Genomic DNA, 20,849 nt, shown 5'->3' with positions numbered 1-20,849 from the left:
TTTCTCCGCTGCGCACACACGTTCCGAGGCGGGCCTTCGCTTTGCGCACGCGTCTTTTACTGTGTCAGCCAAAGAAGGTGGCGGCGCATTTCCTGCCAGGCCGGGGGAATGTGACGCCACGCGCAGCTTGATGACGACATTTCGGCGCCGACTCGCCGAATGGCGGTCTCGGTCCTTGAAGCGGGAGGCGCTGTGGTTCTTTCAGGTTAATGGTGGGAATCGCGCGCGGTCCGGCCCCGCATCCCGGCGGCCACCCCGAACTTCCGCCGAAACCAGCTCTGTTCCCACGCGAGCCCCGGGCCTCGGGCCGGGCCTGCAGGGCGCCGAGGGCCGGGCTGCGCCCTCCCGTCGCCTTCCCGCGCACCTCGCACGCCCCACCCCGGTGGGCCACCGGTTAACGTTCGCTGCGCGCGGTGGAGGAGAGTCTGGGGCTTAGCGAGCGGTGTGGGGGGAGCGGGGTGGGTCTCGGCCCCGGCCCGACCCGACCCTTCCTCGCCTCCCCCGATGTGGGCCGGCTTTGCGGAGCCTCAGTATACGCGTCTGTGACACTGGGACCCCGGTGCTCCCTTCACGGGGCAGTAGTGAGCGGCAGGCGGGAGCACGCCCCGTTCGCAGCGCGGCCAGAGGGAGGCCCTGGCGAGATTGGCGTTGACGGGGCTGCGGCTAACGGGAGGGACCCCGAAAGCGGATTGGAAGCCGCTCCTGAAGGCAGCAGGTGTGGAGGTGGCGGGATGAAGCGGAGGGTGGGCGCACAGCGCAGGCGGCGCGGCGGGGAGAACCGGGGCGGGGAGACGCTGCCCTCTCCCCGAAACACCCTGCTTGGGCGCCTCGGGCTCATTCCTTCAGCCGCTACCTCTGCAAACTTGTTCTGAGCAAGGAGCAGCATTTACTTCATCAGCTCTAAAGCTCTGCCCTTAGCAAATAGTTCAGGGTTTTATGCCGCTTTGATCGTTTTGAAGTAGTGCAGTGTTCCCTGGACCACTTGGTTCAGGACTGAAGCGTTTTATTTAAGTCATCCTTAAAACTGAAACCCATAGCTAGTTTAATTAGGAGTTGAACAGTCTCAGTGTTACTGAACTCAGACTACGCTCCTCCCAGCTGAAAAGCCAATTCTCCAGAGACAAGTGTTGGTACAAAGGAAAGGTTGCTTTACTCAGAAGGCCAGCAACCGGGGAGAAGGTGGACTGGTGTCCCAGAACGCACTCCGAAGATTCTGCTCAGCCGTGACAGTTTTTAAAGGGAAGAAGGAGAAAGAATCTCAGAATCGAGGCAGAAGGTCAAGCTCTGCGTCATTTTCCATTGGGTGCGGACTGGCTGACTCCTCATGAGCTTTCTTCAGATGTTATCTTGCCTGCATGATCTGCCGGATTGCACAGGGAGAAGCTGGGGGTAGAGAGCTAGTCATTCTTTAACTACTTAATTTTTCATTCCTACTTCTTTTAATCTAGGGAAAGAATCAACAGGTTAAGCAAGGTATTGTGTGCATTCAGCAGAGCATATGTCAGGAGTTAGGTTAAGTGTTGCCTGGTGACCTCATTTCTGTAAGGTTTGAGGCAAACAGAAATGGGCAAACAGGCACGGGGCAAAGGAGCTGCTTACAGATCCCCACTGTCTGACGTCATTCCATTTCTGTGGGATTAGGGGCGAAGGCTCATCTTCTGTAACTTCTTCATGCTGACATAGGGCGCTGTATTCTTAGAGTGGAAGATGTCGACATGAGTCTGTGGCATCTCTTTGCTGACAATTTTAGTTGCCTGCTTACTAAAAATTGGGCAGAGCAAGCTACAATTATTTTGATGCCCACAAAGATATAGATCATTATGAGCAATAACGTTAATCTCATTGTCTTGAGGCCAGTTTTTGGAATCGTGCTAGCCATAGATGGAGCAGCTTATGTCATGGCTACTGTCTGGTCATCATGCATTTGGCTTTTTCCCTCTGGTGGCAGTTATAGTATCTGTAAAGCAACTCAGGAGTGTGCATCGGACACTGAACGATTCTGTGACTCTCTTGTCCTAATCGTTAGCTGCTTGAGCCTGCTCTTTTGTGACTCAGGGAGACCTGGGAAACTTCAGCTTTTCTACAAACAAGAGGCAGAGGACATGGAGGGGCCTTTGTACAGGGGTGGGGAGTGTGCAGGTTTCTGCTCGGTTTCATGGGAAGGTGTTCATAATGCCCAGTAGCAGAGATACATGTCTCCTGTCAACCCCTCAGCTGCCCACACAGCCTCTCCATCCACATATACTGCCAGTTGCCGCATCAGCACCGTTCCTCAGGCCATGGGCAGAGCTGTGCCAGGAAAGCCATCAGCAGCCCATCAGTGGGACTTGCATGCTCCCTCTCTGCTCAGTCCGAGTCTGGATATTTTCAGTTTCTGATTGGGGGCACAGAGAGGTAGGATTCTGGAGAGCTACTCCTGATTTTCTGGTGGCCGTTCACAGGCTCCATTGGCAAAGCTGGCTCGTCCCCTCCCTTCCTTCTCAGAGAGCACAAGTAAGACAGAGGAGATGTGTTCACCTGTCTCTATGAGAGAGTAGTGAGGAGGTCTGTGGGTTTGAGTCTTGGCTCTGCCATTCCCCAGCTGGCTGAGGGCAAGTGATTTTTCTCTCTGCCTCCATTTCCTTATCTGTACTGACCTCGTAGGGTTGTTATGAGGATGTGTTTTCTATTCTTGCTTAACAAACTTTGCAGCTTAAAGCTGCATCTGTTGGTTATCTCATGGTTATGTGTCAGAAATGCAGGCTTAGCTGGGTTCTCTGCTTAGGGTCTCTCAAAGCTGAGATCGACGTGTTGGCCAGCTTTGCTCTTATCTGGAGGCTCTTGGGAAGAATCTGCTTTCAAGCTTATTCAGGTTGCTGGCAGGATCCAGCTCTTTGCAGTGGTAGAACTAAGGTCCCCATTTCGTTGCTGGCTATGAGTCAGGACTGCCCTGTATCTTACGGTTCTCACACTTGAGACTTTAATTGTATCTGCAAAACCCCTTCACAGCAGCACCTAGAAGAGTGTTTGAATGACCAGAGACAGGAATCTTGGATGGCTGTCTTTAGAATCCTGCCTGCCTGCCACCGAGGATTAAATGAGAAATGTATGGAGAACCCTCAGAACCAGGCCTGGCATGTGGCAAGTGCCACACAAGCTTAACCAAGTGTTCCCAAGGGTTCCCTGCCACAGACCTGGCTCTGGGGCTGGACCTGTGGATGGCAGGCACATAAGCAGCATTTCTGTAAAGCGTGGGCCTTGGCAGTGCAGTGGTGCTGAGCTGTGCAGATATTCTCCTGGCCTTGTGTGTCTTGTTGTGTGGCAGAGGTTGAGGTTTTGTCTTTGTCTCTCCGCAGTGGTCCTCTAAGACGGCCGGTCTGGACCCTGCCCGGGAGGCTGCCATGGCATTCCCCCACCTGCAGCAGCCCAGCTTCCTGCTGGTAAGTGTCAGCTGCCTGCCCGTGTGCCAGGGTGATGGTCGCTCTGCAGCGGAGGGACTTGAGGGTTTTGCCACCGACTTGAAGAACTGTCCGGTGATGATGTTTTGGGGGGATGTGCTGGAAATGACACTGGACTCGAGTGAGAACCCTCAGGCTCAACTCTGCCCTCTGTTGGTGCAGGACCTTGGGTTTACGCAGCTGCTGAGCCCTGGTTTTCTCATCTACAAGAGGAGTTGATTGAAATGCCATTTCCTCAGTCTCCTGGGGTGTGGGGAGGAGCAAGGGAGAAGAATGTACACCCACATTTTCACGTCTTGTAAATCCTTACACGAAAGTGAGGTGTTTTAATGACCGTAACTGTCACTGGTGAAAAACGGAAGGAGGCTGCTGTGCTGGAGCACTAGGCCTGCACTTTTTATAAACCTGTATTTGGAAGGATGTTTTTCTGCGGTGCCCCTCTAGAGCCAGCAGATCCGACCCAGGCCTGTACAGCCGGGTGTCTGCCTCTGACCGAGACACTGTGGACCCCATCCTCGTGTGGAGGTGGCCAGGGCCTTGGATACCCTGGGCAAAGCCCTTGTGGTTAGAAACCTGGCCTTTCCTCCTGATGTTCATCCATGTGCACAGGGCCTTCTTCCCTTTGTGGTCAGGATAGACGAGAGCTTTCCCTCGCCCCTTATCTGGGGTACATTTCCTTACTTCTTGTCCTGAATGTTTTCTGGCTTCTCCGTCACCGGAGTGTTGGCATTTGGCTGAAGCTGTCTGTGGTTTTTGGTCTGCTGCATCTCTGAAGGTAACAGATAAAGGACGTCTTGGGTCAGAGGGCCAGTGACAACAAACGGTAGCTCACAATCACAGGGCTGTAAATGGTGGGTGGTTAGCCCCGGGGGAAACTTCCCATTCACGTGCACACACTCGGTGAGTGCTCTGATCTGTGTGGGGTCCCCCCTGGCTGCGGGCTGACCCAGGAGCCAGCCCCCTGCTTGTGGATTGGATGCGGGTAGATTTTGTTCTCATGATGTGCAGCTCTCTGAGGTAACTGGGGTGCCTGACAGAGGGAGCTGGGAGCCAGCCTGGAAAGTCCTGGCCTAGAGAGCACGGGATCCTGGCCTCGCCTAGGGGTGTCCTGTAGGACCTGGACACACGCACGACCTGATTTGTGAGGTGCTGGGCAGTCAGGCCAGTGGTGTGTCTCTGACTCCTGCCCGTCACTTGTATTACTGTTTATTTGTTTTTAAAGATTTATTTATCATTTATTTATTTATTTTTGGCTGTGTCGGGTCTTAGTTGCGGCGTGCAGGATTTTCGTTGAGGCATGCGGGATCTTTTGTTGCAGTGTGCGGGCTTCTCTCTAATTGTGGCTTGCAGGTTTTCTCTTCTCTAGTTGTGACGCACAGGCTCCAGGGTGCGTGGGCTCTCTAGTTGAGGCGCACGAGCTCAGTAGTTGTGGCGCGCCGGCTTAGTTGCCCTGCAGCATGTGGGATCTTAGTTCCCTGACCAGGGATCGAACCCGTGTCCCCTTCATTGTACGGCAGATTCTTTACCACTGGACCATCAGGGAAGTACCTGGATTTCTGTTTTGACTCGCACCAGAATATCAGCAAAAGCTGCAAAGCAAATGTGCTCGCTTTATTTTGGTTTCTTGTGTCTCCTAGGCTAGCCTGAAAGCCGACTCTATAAATAAACCCTTTGCACAGCGGTGTCAAGACTTGGTTAAAGTCATCGAGGACTTTCCAGCAAAGGTACAGTTCTGCAGCGTCTCTTGGGGGCGTGTCTCACACACTCCTGGAAAAGCGTTCTCACAGTCCCTGCCTCCCACCTCTGATCGCTGCCCTGCGGAGGCCTGACCCCGTATTGCGACTCTCATGTTTGTGACACGTGTAAACATGTGACCACGACATCGTAGACCGGGCTTTCTCAGCCGTGGGCCTTCTGTCCCACATAGGACACTTAGCAGTGTCTGGAGGCATTTTTAGTTGTCACATGGGGTGGTGCTTCCGGCACCGAGTGGGTGGAGGCCAGGCGTGCTGGCATCCGTTCCCCAGGGCACAGCACAGCCTCCAGGACGAAGACGCGTCCACCCCCAAATGTCAGCAGTGGCAAGGTTGAGCCTTGCTGTAAGTACTGAAAATATGTGTTTACGCCACACCCCGAATCGGCACAGAGTAAGTGCGGGTCAGTCCAGGAGGCCCGCCTGGACCAGGACTTGCCACCAGATGACAGGAAGGTCTTGCCCTGAGGAAGAACGGACGGTCCCACCCTTTTTAATAAAGCTCTCTTCGGGTCAGAAGTTTCTGTCATTTTTATTTTTTATTTATTTACTTAATATATTGATTGATTTATTGGCTGCGTTGGGTCTTCATTGCTGCGCGTGGGCTTTCTCTAGTTGCGGCGAGCGGGGGCTACTCTTCCTTTTGGTGCGCAGGCTTCTCATTGCGGTGGCTTCTCTTGTTGCGGAGCACAGGCTCTAGGTGCACGGGCTTCACTAGTTGTGGCTCGCGGGGTCTAGAACGCAGGCTCAGTAGTTGTGGCGCATGGGCTTAGTTGCTTCGCGGCATGTAGGATCTTCCCAGACCAGGGCTCGAACCTGTGTCCCCTGCATTGGCAGGCGGATTCTTAACCACTGCGCCACCAGGGACATCACCACTGTGGGGTCTTATCCTCCTCTTTCCCTACCCGACCCTTCTGCTTGCTCCCTGCGGTAGTGGGGGGTGAGGGTGGGTAGAGGCCTGGAAGCAAGTGGCAAGAATCACCCAGAGCATTTTGAACCTTGTGGATCCGGAAATTTGAACTGCCCCCCCCGCCAGAATTTTTAAATAAACCTTTTAATCATATGCTGGCTTATGTAATGGGGTCAGACATGAAGCAGCCACGCAAGCACAACAAAAGGATCCACAGCTGCTCCTGTGGGCGCCACTGGTCCTGCTGGTCTCCGGGCCAGGGAGTGACGTCCTTGGCCCAGGGCCAGCAAGGGAGGCAGGCAGTGGTCCCCAAGAGCTTGCCCAGAATCTCCCTGCACTGTTGCAGGAGCTGCATGCCATCTTCCCGTGGCTGGTTGAGAGCATTTTTGGCAGCTTGGACGGCGTCCTGGCTGGGTGGAACCTCCGCTGCTTGCAGGGTCGCGTGAGCCCTGTGGAGTACAGCATCGCCATGGAATTCCTAGACCCCGGGTAGGTTGGTCTCTTATCCCAGAGGGACTGGACTTTTTCTCACAGTGATCTCGTTTGCAGTCACTGTTAAGGAACAGTCAAAGCGAGACGGTTCATGGTTCAATTGCCCTGTTTTTGTTGTTCGTGTTCAGGGGCCCAATGATGAAGTTGGTTTATAAACTTCAAGCTGAAGACTATAAATTTGACTTTCCTGTCTCTTACTTGCCTGTAAGTAAGCTGTGGTGGTGAGAGCCAGGCTTGGGGCCGGGTGCCCCGCGCAGTGGCTGCAGTGCTGGTGGGTGGGCAGGGGCCTGCAGGGCTGTGACAGTGGCCAGAACGTCATGGTATCTGTTCAGGGCCCAAGAGCCATCACAGATTGGAACTTCAGTGGTTATTTTTTTTTTCAAAGGTCATCTGAACTCTGCCAGTGGGAGGGCCTGGTTGGCTCCTGGCTGAGTGGCAGGGCCACGTGACTGGTAGCTTTGTCTTTCTGAGTTTCCAGTCTTGTGGGGGCGAATTAAGGGGTGGCTCACTCATGGGTATGAGAAACAAAGCAGACAGGATCCATCGAGTGCCTGGCTGGGTCAGAGATGCACACAGCTGCAGCCCCACTGTGGCGGGTCTGTATGAGGACGAAGGGACAGAGTCTGCATGAAGCTTTTTTGCGCAAGCACCGCGCAGAGGACAGCATTGTTCCCCAGGGGGTCTGTGTGCTGGGCTCCTCGGCAGCCTTCCCAAGGGCCACCTCTGTCTGTCCACAGGGCCCCGTGAAGGCGTCCATCCAGGAGCGCGTGCTCCCCGACAGCCCTCTGTACCACAACAAGGTCCAGCTCCCCTCAACCGGGGGCCTTGGCCTGCACCTGGCCCTCAGTATCCTTTGTCGGCCCCGCAGTGGGGGAGCCTGGGCGGCCAACACAGAGCTGGGTGGGGGGGCCTGACAACCCTGCCGTTTGCCCCCTGACATGGCCCTCAGATCCATTCGAGTATTACATGTTCTTCTTTGCTTTGAGCCTCATCACTCAAAAGGTACAGAAGGGGTACCTCTGAGCCGGGTTTGCTTTACTGAAGCCCCCGTGCAGGGAGGGGCTGAGGCCCAGGGCTTGTGTCCACACAAAGCAGGGCTGGGCCAGCCGTCGGCCTGCCTTCCTCCATTTCTCCTCCCTTTCCTACCTCCTTTCCCCGGGTCCCCCTCCCGCCAGCCTTTGCCCCTCAGGCCACCCTCACTTAGTGAGGATGACAGGCTGGGGGCAGGCTTTATGGGCCATGTGGGGTGGGCTGGTGCCCTGAGTGGTGGTCAGGGAGGCTTCCTGTAGGAGGTGGCTACTGGTGTGGGCAGGGTGGGGGGATGGGGGGTGCCTGGGCTGGGCAGGACTGAGGGGTCTAGTCAGGCCCTTTGTGGTGGGGGCTTTTCTCCTGGCACCTCCCTGTGATTGCTGGGTCAGCAGCCTGGGGCGGTGCCCATAGCCATGCGCTCACAGGAGTTTTGCTTTCCAGCCGCCCCCCGGGGCCCTCCACGTCCGCACTTCAGACTGCGCCTACTTCATCCTGGTGGACAGGTACCTAGCATGGTTCCTGCCCACAGAAGGCAGCGTGCTCCCCCCTCTCTCCTCCAGCCCGGGGGGGCCCAGCCCCTCACCGGCTCCCAGGTGAGTGGCTGAGATGGCCTGAGCCCACCACTAGGTAAGGCCTGGCCCTTCCTGGTTGGAGGGCATTGCTCACGGGGACAGTGGTGCCACTCCTTGTCTGGAGCACTTGCTTTTTTTTAGGCCTGAGATTCTGCAGCCCCAGCTGAGCACAGGCTGGAGGGTGGGGTGAGGTGGACGTTTCTGAAGCGGGCAGGTTCTGTGGCCGTGTGGACGGGGCCTGGCTCTGGTATGGGAACGGGCTGTGTTCTGCTTGTGGCCGCCCTCTCCACACGTGGCACCCAAGCCCCATGCCCAGCGGTGAGCAGGGTGGTGAGGGACTCAAAGCCGAGAGCTGATTGGCAGCGCTGAGCGAATGGTTCTGGAGAGGAGGGGCTTGTGGGCAGCGCTGAGCTGTGGCCAAGTGAGACTAGCAGGGACCTGTAGACTCGGGGACCAGGCCTTTGCTGAGCCGGGGCCTGTGGTAAAGAGCCGCTGGCACGGGCAGAGCAGGAAGGAAGCGTGAGGCTGGCCTGTCCGGGGGTGAGGAGCCTGTGCTCCTCTGGCCCTTGCCTCACTAGCCCCCGCTCCTTCCCTGGAGGCTGCAGCTCTTTCCTGCAGGTGCTGTTCCCCCACATCTGCTGGCACGTGCTGTGTCGTTACCCCAAACTCACCCCAAACTCGTGTGGACATAAGCTCCCAAGGAAAGGGGATGGCGAGGAGGAGTGTGGGGGAGGGGCTGTGCAGGTGTTGCTGACGCTAGGCGGCCTGGGGGGCAGGGGCCAGGGATCTGGGCTTGGGGGAGAACCCGGGTGTGGCCTGGATTCATACCCCTTCAAAGGCAGACTTCAGCTGCCAGGCAGTTTTCTGGGCTGGATTTCATTTGTTTTCACAAAATAATTTCAGACTTTACACGTTGCTACATGTAACAAAGAACTTTCACAAGCCCTTCATCCCTGTTGATTTCCGAGTTGTTTTATTCTGTTTAATCTGTGTGCATTTTTCCCTGGGCCATTTGAGTAAGTTATAGACACGATGCCCTTACCTCTTAACGTTTCAGAGTGTGTTTTCTGAAAGTGTGTGCATCTCCGTAACCGCGGCCATTCCGTTCAAATCAGGAGGCAATGTTGCTGCCAGGCCACCATCTCCTCCCCAGACCCCACTTGGGTTTCACCAGCTGCCCCACTTGTGGCTGTCATGCAGCTGGGTTCCGTGCAGGGTCATTTCCCGCACGTGCTGTCTCTCTGTTGTCCAGAAGGTCCCACAGCCTTTCCTGACCTTGACAGCTGTTGTGTGCACAGTGGGTCCTCGGGTGTTTCCCATGATTAGGCCCAGGTTGGGCATCGTTGGCAGGGGCATTGCAGCGGCTGCCGTGGTGCCCGTGAGCCCGCTTGCTGGGCTGAGGGTGATGCCAGGTTTTCCTCCTGTAAAGTTAACGAAGGTCTTTGGGCCTCAATTAGTGAACGGGGGACTTAATGGGAAGATCCACCGAGCTCCCGCTCTTGTCGGCAGTGTCGGCATCCCTCATGGTCTTCAGCCAGATCCATTGTGAATAGGGTGGTTGGCAAATGACGCTTTTCTGATCTCACCCGTCCTGCATTTATCAGTGGGTGGATGTGGATGGAAAATTCATTCTTCTGTTTGTTTATTCACACATAGCAACGTGGACTTGAGGGTCGTTGGACGCTTCCACGGGTTGTACTTGTCGCTGCTGTCCTGGGTTTGAGGCCCAGATTGCCCTGGTCACACCCGTGGGAGCCTGCTGACTGAGATCTGCTTCTGTGTCTCCCTCAGGACGCCAGCCGTGCCTTTTGCGTCCTACGGCCTGCACCACACCAGCCTCCTGAAGCGACACATCTCTCATCAGACGTCTGTGAATGCAGACCCCGCCTCCCACGAGATCTGGAGGTCGGAGACGCTGCTCCAGGTGAGAGCCTGGGTGCCTTCTCTGCTTCTGTTTCAGATAAACTGCTCATCACCGCCCACCCCAGGGTGCAAGGGCCTAAAGACTGCCCCTTGGTCTGGGGGTGGCTGTCAATTGTTAGTGTCTCTGCTGTGACGTTTAACACAGATGAGAAAGAATTTGCCCACCTGTCTCACCTCTGTGTCACTGGCACTGTTTTCACCCCTGGACCCCCTGTCCACAGAGCCCTATTTTATTGTGACACGATGGCTGCCCAGCCTTTCAGTTTCCAGTGGCTTGGGTCACCCTCTCTGACCACTGCCGTGGTTTGGGAGGGGTAGATAGTAAGCCCTGCTGCAGCAGCGTGTTTAGGGCACTGAATGGGGGGGGGCCTCCCCTTGGTCAGCAGGATGCCGTCCCCTCCATGCCAGGGGGCCCCAGTGGGGACGGCAGGCCTGTGTGTGACCTTGTGCGGCTCCAGCAGACCCCAGGCCTGTCTCTTCAGCGCCACCTTGGAGATATTCTGCTGTTCTGATGCTGGATTCTGGGGCTGAGTGGGTCACCACAAGCATGGCTTGTTGAGAGCCTGGAGTATGGATGAGATGGGGGTTCTGATTTTATTTGGGAACCGAGGTAAAATACACATAATGTAAAATCTAAGTCTTAACCATTTTAAAGCATATAGTTGAGTAGCGTTAAGTATGTTTACCTTGTTGTAATGGGTTTCCAGAACCTTCCTATCATGTAAGACTGAAAGTCTGTACCTGTCAAACAGCAGCTCCTCAGTCCCCCTCCCACCAGCTCCCACACCCACCACCCTGCTTTGTTTCTGTGAATCTGACTCTTCTCGCTGCCTCTGTCAGTGGAATCACACAGTATTTTTCTTTTTAATGACTCACTGGCTTCACTCAGCATAGTGTCTTCAAGGCTCATCCACATTGTAGTATGTGTCAGAATTTCCTTCCTTTTTTAAAGCTGAGTAAAATTCTGCTGTGTGTGTGTAACCATGTTTTGTTTATCTGTCCATCTGATGGACATTTGGGCTGCTTCCACCTCTTGGCTGTGGTGAACATGAGTGTGCAGTTCTCTCTTTAAGACCCTGCTTTCCGTCCTCTTGATTATCTGTTCTGAAGTGGGATTACTGGGCTGTACGGTAATTCTGTTTAGTTTTTTGAGGACCTGCCATGCTGTTTTCCATGGTGGCTGCACCATTTTTCATCCCCACCAGCAGTGCACAAGGGGTCCGGTTTCCCCACACCCTCAGAACACTCGTTGTTTTCTGGGTTTCTGACTGTGGCCACCCTAATTGTCGTGACTGGTCTGCTCTGCCCTGGTGACGTGTGGTGCTGAGCAGCGTTTCACATCCTTGTTGGCCACGCGTGTATCTTCTTTGGAGAAACATCTATTCAAGTCCTTTGCCCATTTTTGAATTGGGATCTTTTTTGTTGTTGACTTCTAGGCATTCTCTATGTAGTCTGGATGTTAATCCCTTTTCAGATACATGATTTGCAAATATTTTCCCCCATTCTGTAGGCTACTTTTTTACTACGTATGTTGTGTCTTTTGATGCACAAAAGCTTTTAATTTTCATGAAGTCCAGTTTTTTCCATTGTTGCCCATGGTTTTGGACTTACATCTAAGAAATTACTGTCAAATCCATTGTTGTGAAGCATTCCCCCACGCTTTCTTTTAAGGTTCTACAGTTTTAGCTCTTATATGCTAGGTCTTTGATCCATTTTGAGTTGTTTCTTGTTCACAATGTAGAGTGAGGGTCTGACTGTGCTGATTTGCATGTGGGCACCCTGTTTTCTCAGTAGCACATGTTGAAGAGGCTGTTCTTTCCGTCATTGAATGGTCTTGACGGCCTTGTCAAAGACCTTTTGACCAGCTAATGCTCTTTTGCAGGTTTTTGTTGAAATGTGGCTTCATCATTATTCTTTGGAGATGTACCAAAAAATGCAGTCCCCTCACGCCAAGGTATGTTGCTGCCGCGGTTTCTCTTCCCGCCTCCCGCGCTGGCCCTGGTCAGCCTGCTGCTGCTTGTCCTTGATTTCAGTTAGTTTCAAGGACTGGCTAGTGGGACCCAGCAACCTGCCATCTCGCCTCCCTCAAGTGCTGAGCAGCAGGCAGGTTGTCTTCTGTGCTGGGCTTGCACCCTGGCGGCTGAGGCCTGTCCTCTCTGGGCCTCCCCATGCTACTTGCAGAGCCCTCTCCCTGGCAGTAGGAACAGATGTGGTTGTGGTGCTCGTGTTCTGGGGCGTGGGAGCCGTGGGTGCCTTTGGGAGTCACAGCGCCTCCTGCTGTCCTGCTGCGGTGGCGCCCAGCAGACTCTGCCCACCTTGGTGGCCCTGCTGCCCTTCACGTCCTCCAGAGCAGCGGCAGCAGCCCTCCTGGCGGTGGGTGGGGTCTGATGCCCTCCTGCATGTGGCCTGGGCTGTCTCCTCCTCCTCTCCTTTTCCTCCTTCCCTTGCTGGGCAGCTCACATGTGTGCAGAGGCCTGGAGTCCCTGGCCCCCTCCCGGGGCTGTGGCCACAGGGCTGGTCGGGGTAGAACAGTTCTGTTGAGTTAGGGAGAGGTGCTCAGGTGCACAGCCCGCGCGCAAGACTGCAGCGTGCCGCTTCCGTGCAGCAGTTTGCTACTTAGACTTTGCTTTTGCCGCTGCCAGTCAGAGTCCTCAAGGGCTTCCTTAGGAATTAAGAATCTGTGGGTCACATTGGAACAGTGGCCTGTGCCCTTCCCTTGGTGGTCCTGCTCCCCAGCCCAGGGTTCTGCCACACGGAGGACTGGGATGCGGCCCCAACACTCCTCTTAGAGCGCAGTGTCCCAGCCTCCGTCCTTGGCCCCGCACAGGAGGAGGAGGAGGAGGAGGAGAACGGGGGTGGGGGTGGGGCTGGGAATCCATCCTGGGCCTCTCGCGTCGCAAAGCGCCCACCATGCCCCTGCCTGCTTCCAGAGCGCACTTGCTGCTGCACTTTCCTGCCGCTGCCCGGTGGGTGGGGCTGGCTCCCCTGCGGGGCGCGCGGGGCTTGGTCTCACAGAGGCTGCTTCGTGGTGTCACCTTCCTGTCTGCACGTCTGTGTCGGGAGCCCAGGGCAGCCCGCCCGCTTCAGGTCTTAGCCGTAGCTCTGCCAGCCAGAGGGCCCTTCCGAGCTGCCGGTCACCTGGGGGAACACCGAGTCCGTATGGGGAGGGGCCTTCCGCCTCCTCCCCACGGTCACAGGAGGGTGAGGGCTGCTCAGGTTGACTTGGGTCGGTGCGGGGTGGGGCACCATGAAGACCCCACCAGGCACCCAGAAACCTTCTGCCATTTGCCACCTGTTGAGGCAGAAAAACAAAACCCGAGGAGGTGGGGTGTGTGGGAAACCGCGGGGTCTGCTTCATCCAAGGCCCCTGCCGTCTGTCCAGGCCTGCCCCGTACCACGTGGAAGTCCTTGATGGCCCCACGTAACCCTGGGGTCAGTTTGCCGGGTTTTCTGGGTGCAGGAAGTGCAGCTCCTGGAGCTCCCTCGGTGCGGCTGCGGCCGGGCTGGGTCCAGGCGCATGCACGCTCCCTGCAGGCTGCTGTGGGCCCGGGCTGGGGCCTGAAGGGGGACCGTGGGCTCCCCATTTCCTTGCTGAGTGCGGCCGTGCCCCTTCCCGCCCCAGCCCTGCGTGTCTCTGGCTGTGCCCGTCTCCCCAGCGTCTGGCACATTCCTTCACGCCTCTTCTGTGTGAAGCATGGCGCTGGGGTGGGAGGCGGGCCCTCACGGGGCAGGACGTGTGCTGGGCCGGCTCTGGCTGCTCTTAGCTGCAGGGAGATAGGGCGGAAGTTCTGGGGTTGGGGGCAGACAGTGTGCCAGCTCAGCTGTCACCCCTGGCCTCAGGGTTCCAGCTGCCTCTGGGTGTGTGTGGCTCAGTGTCTGGGGGCTCCTGGTGAGGTAGAGGGAGGTAGAGGTTGGTCTTCCCAGAATCAGAACCAGTAAGTGTTAGCACCAGGTTAACCATTTCCAGGATGTGGGGCATGATGGGCTGGGAACCAGCCCCGTGCACAGAACCTTTCAGGATGGGACTCTGATTGGGTCTTTAACACCTAGGAATTGATTCTATCATGTGCTGATAAATTTCTTTTCCGGACAACCCAGGAAGTCCAATAAATTACGTATTTTTCTCTTCTGGGCAGAGCCCTCCGTCTAGAACTGGCTTCTCAAGTTTCTTTACTGAGCCTGGGTCTTCGGGCCTTGGTGACCAGCAGTGTGTCCCAGGGAGGTGCCTGGGCTCCGCTGAGCTGCTGACATGTGCTGCACCCAGTGCAATGGGGTCGGGATGACCTCAGGGGTTGGAGGGGCCTCCCAGGTGACCTTGCGGGTCTGTCCTTCCTCTGCCCGGCAGCTGGAGGATCACGCCTGGAGGGGGTGGTTGGCGTCTCATTGGCCTGATGCTGCTGGGCTGTGATTGTTTGGATTGTCACTGACTTGTGCTTTTGTTTTTGTTTTTCTTGTTCTTACTTCTGGGCTTCTTCTCACTATTTCTTTCTCTCCCCTCCCCCTCCCCCCACCCTCTCCTCTTGGCTTCTCTGCTGTTGTCTCTCAGCTGGAGGTCCTGCACTACCGACTCAGTGTCTGCAGCGCCCTCCACAGCCCTGCCCAACCCAGCCTCCAGGCCCTCCACGCCCACCAAGTACTGGCCGCTTTCGTTTTGTTCCCTTTCACCCCCGCCCCATGGTTTAACCCCAGAGCTCATGTCCTGCGCAGTAGCCAGGGTCTGGCTGGGGGCCGGCTGGGGTGACCAGAGACCAGTTCCAAGCACAGCCAGGCCCTTCGGCCTGGACCTGGGTTCAGGGTGCATGGCCACGTGGCTGGGAGTGATGCACAGGACCCCACTGGCTGTGGGGGAGGTCACCGAACCCACCTGGCCAAGCCCCAGGCCAGCCAAGGTGTCGCGTCCTCGGGTGTCTTAGCTATCTGTGCTCAGCCCCGGTTCGTGGGGGCGAAGTGGTGTGGCCTTTGCAGTACAGGCCTGGTGCTGGGGGCTGACCAAGTGTGTGGAGGCCCCGGGGCTCATGGGCGGTGACCTTGCAGGGACCACCGTCTGCTTAGGCAGGAGTGACCAGGGATGGACTGTGGTCAGCGAGCTGGGTGTTTGGGGCCAACAGGGTCGTGAAGTTTGCTGCTCCATGACGCGACCACTGGGAAGTCTGGGCAGAGACATGTGTCTGGAGCTGTGCTCACGGCCAGGGCTCTGTCCCCCTCACCCTAGGTGGGGCCACACACCACTGAACTTGAATTTGAGCAGATGCGGCAGCTGCACTGAGGAGGGAGAGAATGTTCCAGAAGGGGTGCTGAGGGCGGGCCACGTGCAGAAGTGGGTGCCACTCAGGCCTGGGCTGGGGAGGGCCTCACCTGGCAAAGAGCAGGGCCCCTGCCTTCACCTCCACGGCGGGAGGCCTGGCCCCGTGAGTGTCCGTGTGCAGCTGTGACCAGGGGCTCCTGTGGGCATTTGGCTCAGGGAAGGGAGGCACTGGAAGAAAGTGCTTTGACTGACAAACGTAGAGAGAAAGTAGCCCAGCGGTGTCCAGTGTGGTTGCTGGGCGTGGGGCGGGGAGTTGCCCCTGGAAACGTGGAGGGCGGGGGTGAGATGCGGTGGGGGTTTCAGTTCCTGTGAACGAGAAAGGGGCTCCCTGGGCAGAGTCACGGCCTGGCACAGAGGATGCTCTGTGGTTTTTTATTACTGTTAAAGTATCCCTTTTTTTTTTTTTTTGCCAAAATGCTGCAAATCCACCATATAACGACCTAAAAATAGACACATGCAGAAGAACATTACACCCCGCCTCCCACCCCAGGCATAGCGGCCTTGGGGTGTGTTGCGTGGGCCTGTGGAGGCATTTCCCTGCCAGGGAGGCCTATGCAGACCGTGCCCTGGGCAGCGGGGGTGCTGCTGGTCGGTGCCCGGCTTCTTGCACACAGGGCCGGGAGCCATCTGCACCCCACTTGGCGTTGCTCACCTTGGGGTGAAGCTGCCAAGAGCACTTCCAACAAGTCTGTCGAGGCCCAAGGGCTGGGGTGTGGGTGTGGGGAGCAGGCGGCCGGCCCCCAGGCTTCCCCGTGCGTGGGGGTCTCAGAGACCCTCCTGGCCTTTGTGAACCGAAAGCTGAGCTCGCAGGACTGAGGGTGTTTGTCTCAGAGGCTCCATGAAAGGGGTTGAAGTGCAGGGAAGCACACGGCAGAGCTTCTGCCCCGGTGGCCATCCCAGGGCGCCATGTGCGGTGCATCCATGGGGGGAGAGGTGGGTACAGCCCAGCACGAGGTACTGACGAGGGCCCTCCCCCCAGGAGTCCTTCATGCCCACCGAGGAGCATGTGCTGGTGGTGCGGCTGCTGCTGAAGCACCTGCACGCCTTCGCCAACAGCCTGCGGCCCGAGCAGGCCTCACCCTCCGCCCACTCCCACGCCGCCAGCCCCCTGGAGGAGTTCAAACGGTGGGTATGGGCTGTGGGTGGGGGGACAGTCACCTCGAGCCCTCCTGGGACTGTCTCCTCACTGCCACCCTGGCCCAGAGGTGGGTGGGGGCCACCTGGCTGCTTCTCAGGCTGGCCCAGGAGAGGCCCCATCTTGCTGCCCCCTCTTCCCCCTTCCTCCCCTGTGGCAGGAGAGCAGCAGGCGGCTCGGCGCTGCACCTCACCCCCACCCCACACCACCCCGGCAGGGCAAGGGCCGTGGCCTGACTCCCAGGCCAGCAGGGCCAGCAGAGCTGGCTACGCATGGGCCAGGCCGAGCTGAGGTGCACACAGGAGCCACGCTGGATCGGCCACGTGTGTTGTGTGTCCCTGGAATGTTCTCTAACTTCTCTGAACTTTAGAATTTTCTCTGAGGAATGGGGCTAAAAATAGAAGGCCTTGCCCCCAGGGGGTGCCGGGCTCCCCTGTGAGGTGACGCACCCTCCCCCACAGGGCCGCCGTCCCGAGGTTTGTCCAGCAGAAGCTCTACCTCTTTCTGCAGCACTGCTTTGGCCACTGGCCCCTGGACGCATCGTTCAGAGCTGTGAGTGTTGCCCTATGGCCTTTGCTCTGCGTGTGCGGATGAGGGAGGGGAGGCCTTGGGGGCCTCCGGTGCTGTTCTGCCAGCTGTGACCTTGAACCCAGCTGTCCACGCAGGGTGGGTTCCCAGCTTCACGCAGCTGCCCTCCGCTGCACTCAGGGGAAAGCCTGCTGGGTGACCTGTTCTGAGGGGCCAGGCGTCTTGAGGGGGCACAGGCTCCCCCTGAGCCCCCGCCCACCTGAGCGCCAGCCACCTGCCCCAGCTGCATGTGTTTCCCCAGGTCCTGGAGATGTGGCTGAGCTACCTGCAGCCCTGGAGGTACGCGCCCGAGAAGCAGGCCCCGAGCAGCGACTGCCAGGCCCGGAGTGTGTCAGAGAGATGGTGAGCCCGACCCCGCGGTCCTGCAGGCAGGGGGCCTGGGCCACCCCCTCGTCCCCTGCTGGGACTTGCCCAGGCTCCAGGATTGCTCTCTTGGGGACAACGGGCAGCCCCTGTCCTTCTGTCCCTTTCCCACATGGACTCACATAAACCTCCCCGTAGCCCTTCCTCGCCAGCCCTGCAGCACAGCTGCCCCGCCCCCAATGGCCTTGGTCCTGGGAATGGGCCTCATCCGTGGAGGATTCTGTCCTTGGGGCCTCACCTTTGCCCGCTTGTCCTGCCCCCTCGTGTCACCCCCGGCCCCTCCGCCACCATTCGTGATACCTGGGGAAGACCGGAAGCCGGGGAGGAGCCCTGATGTCTGTCCCGCCCTCAGGGCGCCCTTCGTGCAGGAGAACCTGCTTGTCTACACCAAGCTCTTCCTGGGCTTCCTGAGCCGCGCGCTGCGCACGGACCTCGTCAGCCCCAAGAACGCACTCATGGTGTTCCGCGTGGCCAAGGTCTTTGCGCAGCCAAACCTGGCTGAGATGATCCAGCGGGGTGAGGCCCCTGCCGGCCCTGTCACCTGTGCGCTCGCGGGGGTTGCGTGTGCGCCCCACAGGAGGGGAACAGAGCTCTGAGCTGCATCCCCTGGTGGCTTGTAGTGGTGGCTTTGGGAGGCTGTGGGCCGCTGTTGCACTCTCCTTGTAGCCACTACCCTGCAGAGATGGGTGGGGGTGGGGGGGACCTCCGGGAGCTGGGCCTGCGCTGTGCAGTCACTGCCCTCAGGGACCTGCGGTGGGACCCAATGTCCGTGCTCTTGGAGCCGCAGCCAGGCTCGCATCCTGCCTTCCAGGCGAGCAGCTGTTCCTGGAGCCCGAGCTGGTCATCCCCCACCGCCAGCACCGGCTCTTCACGGTGCCCACGTTCACCGGCAGCTTCCTGTCGTCATGGCCACCAGCCATCACCGACGCCTCCTTCAAGGTGAAGAGCCATGTGTACAGCCTGGAGGGCCAGGACTGCAAGTACACCCCAATGTTCGGGCCCGAGATCCGGGCACTGGTGAGTGGTCGGGGCCCTCTGGGCTCTGGCATTTCACACCCCTTCCCTGTCTTGTTCAGTGGAGTCTAGTTTTTTTCTGATGATAGACGTACCGTCTTGGAAAGTGCACCTTAGTCCTTAAAACTCATTGTGTGGAAGCCACCCCTGGGCTGTCGGTGCCATGAGGCAGCTCCGAGCCAGCTGACCACCCACTCGCCCACCTGCCCACCCACAGGTCTTGCGTCTGGCTCAGCTCATCACGCAGGCCAAGCAGACAGCCAAGTCCCTCTCTGACCAGTATGGGGAGAGCACGGCGGCCCGTCCCTTCCTGTCATGGCTGGGCTTCTACCCCGCGGACACCAATGGCTCTTACCCGGGCAATGACCTGGACGAGATGGGGCAGGACAGGGTCCGCAAGACGGACGAGTACCTGGAGAAGGCCCTGGAGTACCTGTGCCAAGTGTTCCGGGTACGCCCTTGGCCATCCTCACCTCCCCCAGGTGTCACGTGCCTGGGCCCCTCGTTGCCGTTTGAGGCCCAGCGGGGGGGAAGGCCTCCCTCCACCTTAGAAGTGACGGCAGGCGTCTCCCTGACAGCTCAGTGAGGCCCAGCTCGCCCAGCTCACGCTTGCCCTGGGGACCACGCAGGATGAGAACGGGAAGAAGCAGCTCCCAGACTGCATTGTGGGCGAGGATGGACTCATCCTCACGCCCCTGGGCCGGTATCAGGTGAGGCCCACGTCCCGAGGGGTCGGGCTCTCTGGGGCCTGCTGGGCAGCGTGGCCATGGCTCCCGGGGGCTCACCTCCTGCTGCTTCCAGATCATCAACGGGCTTCGGCGCTTTGACATCGAGTACCAAGGGGACTCGGAGCTGCAGCCCATCCGGAGCTACGAGATTGCCGGCCTGGTCCGAGTGCTCTTCCGACTGTCCTCCGCCATCAACCGCAGGGTGAGTGTGGGAGGGAGGGCCGCCCCTCCCCACCGCCAGCCCGCGAGCGGCAGGTGAGAGTGGGGCCTGTCTGTGCTCTAGTTCGCAGGTCAGATGGTGGCCCTCTGTTCGCGGGCCGACTTCCTCGGCAGCTTCTGTCGCTACCACCTCCTGGAGCCTGGGCTGTTGGACAGGCGCCTGCTGAGCCCCGTGGGGCGGGGGCGTGCGGCCAGCCTTGCCCGGGGCCCCCGGCTCAGCCTGCGCTTCCTGGGCAGCTACCGGACGCTGCTGGCCCTGCTGCTGGCCTTCTTCGTGGCCTCTCTGTTCTGCATCGGGCCCCTGCTCTGTGCCCTGCTCCTCGTGCTGGGCTATGTCCTCTATGCCGTGGCCATGACGCTGCTAACCGAGCAGGGCAAGCTGCACCAGCTCTGACTGCGGGCCGGCCGCCACCCCCGGGCACCAGGGAGGCCACTCTGCACCCAACACCTGTCACCTTCGTGCTTCCAGGGGGCGTTTTCTTGCAGCCCTGGAACCATCTGAAGAGAACCTGAAAGGAGAGGGCAGGGCCAGGCAGAGAGGTAGCCATGCGGGGCGGGCAGCCTGCCGGCCCTGGGCCTCCCCCTTTCCTCAGCCAGAGGGCCTGCAGGGTGACGCCTTTCTTTTCCTCAGCGTGTGAAGCTCAGGAGTTGGGCCTCCCCGGATGGCCTGCGGCCTCTGCCCTTGCCGCCCTGGAGGTGGGCGGTGAGACCCCAAGATGGGAACCCAGCCTCTGGCTCCAGAGAAGAATCAGGCCCTAAAAGAGAGCCCTAAGAAAATTAGACAATGGTTCTCCTCTGTTTCATGATTTTAAACCTGATTTTGCTGCCGCGTTTGACAAAGCTAGGGCCACTGTATTTTCCCAGTAGTTCCAAGTCTGGGCCACATGCCTGCTTTTGAGGAGAGACCCTCCGAGAACACAGATGCCCCCAGGCCATGGAGCAGGTCGTCAGGGCTGTCACCACCTTGTTCCCTGTGGGTGGTCTACAACCAAAGATGGTCAAAAGCATCATTTGTATCTTCAATCAAGCGCTCAAAGACATAGTGATTTTTTGGTAACATTTAAATATCCAAAGTATATGATGAATGCGAGTTCACTGTCAGAAATCCTCACAGCATCTCACACGCGTTTCATTCTACAGATGACACACCAGGGAGAACTTTTCAACTGAGATTTTTAAAAGCCTTAGTCTTTGGTGTATTTTTTTAAGTTTTCAAACTGTAAGTATTGGGCTTTGTATTTTGATGTAAACTCAGAGTAGTGGCATTTGGGGCCTGTGACCAGTAACCAAACCAAACTTGTAACCGACCATGGATCTGAATAAACCTGTTCTTGGTCCTGAGTCTTGTGGTGCCTGGCCCCGCCCCCAGGGTGGCCTCCTA

At 57.9% G+C, this 20,849-nt stretch overlaps 1 protein-coding gene across 8 annotated transcripts; it reads left to right on the top strand.

Annotated features, from left to right (window-relative positions):
- Positions 1–49: 49 nt before the first annotated feature.
- SMPD4 (sphingomyelin phosphodiesterase 4) lies at positions 50–20,809 on the top strand. Of its 8 annotated transcripts, none has more exons than XM_028162378.2 (21): positions 75–205; positions 1,099–1,303; positions 3,336–3,419; positions 5,075–5,161; positions 6,447–6,589; positions 6,721–6,796; positions 7,330–7,438; positions 7,542–7,594; positions 8,063–8,214; positions 9,985–10,117; positions 11,999–12,070; positions 14,663–14,749; positions 16,401–16,546; positions 17,018–17,108; positions 17,386–17,486; positions 17,860–18,023; positions 18,319–18,524; positions 18,739–18,972; positions 19,100–19,231; positions 19,323–19,451; positions 19,533–20,809. In XM_028162378.2, the coding sequence occupies exons 3-21, from the start codon at positions 3,381–3,383 to the stop codon at positions 19,860–19,862; spliced, it is 2,484 nt and encodes an 827-aa protein (XP_028018179.2). In that variant the 5' UTR covers positions 75–205; positions 1,099–1,303; positions 3,336–3,380; the 3' UTR covers positions 19,863–20,809. The 8 variants fall into 8 exon arrangements, with proteins under 8 accessions (XP_007196332.2, XP_057383389.1, XP_007196330.2 ...); XM_028162379.2 differs by lacking the exon at positions 75–205 and adding an exon at positions 239–715; XM_007196270.2 differs by lacking the exon at positions 1,099–1,303 and having other exon boundaries at positions 50–205.
- Positions 20,810–20,849: the final 40 nt, after the last annotated feature.

This window comes from Balaenoptera acutorostrata, chromosome 13, assembly GCF_949987535.1.
Source record: "Balaenoptera acutorostrata chromosome 13, mBalAcu1.1, whole genome shotgun sequence".
Taxonomy (NCBI): Eukaryota; Metazoa; Chordata; class Mammalia; order Artiodactyla; family Balaenopteridae; genus Balaenoptera; species Balaenoptera acutorostrata.
This window is presented reverse-complemented; position numbering and strand designations above follow the sequence as displayed.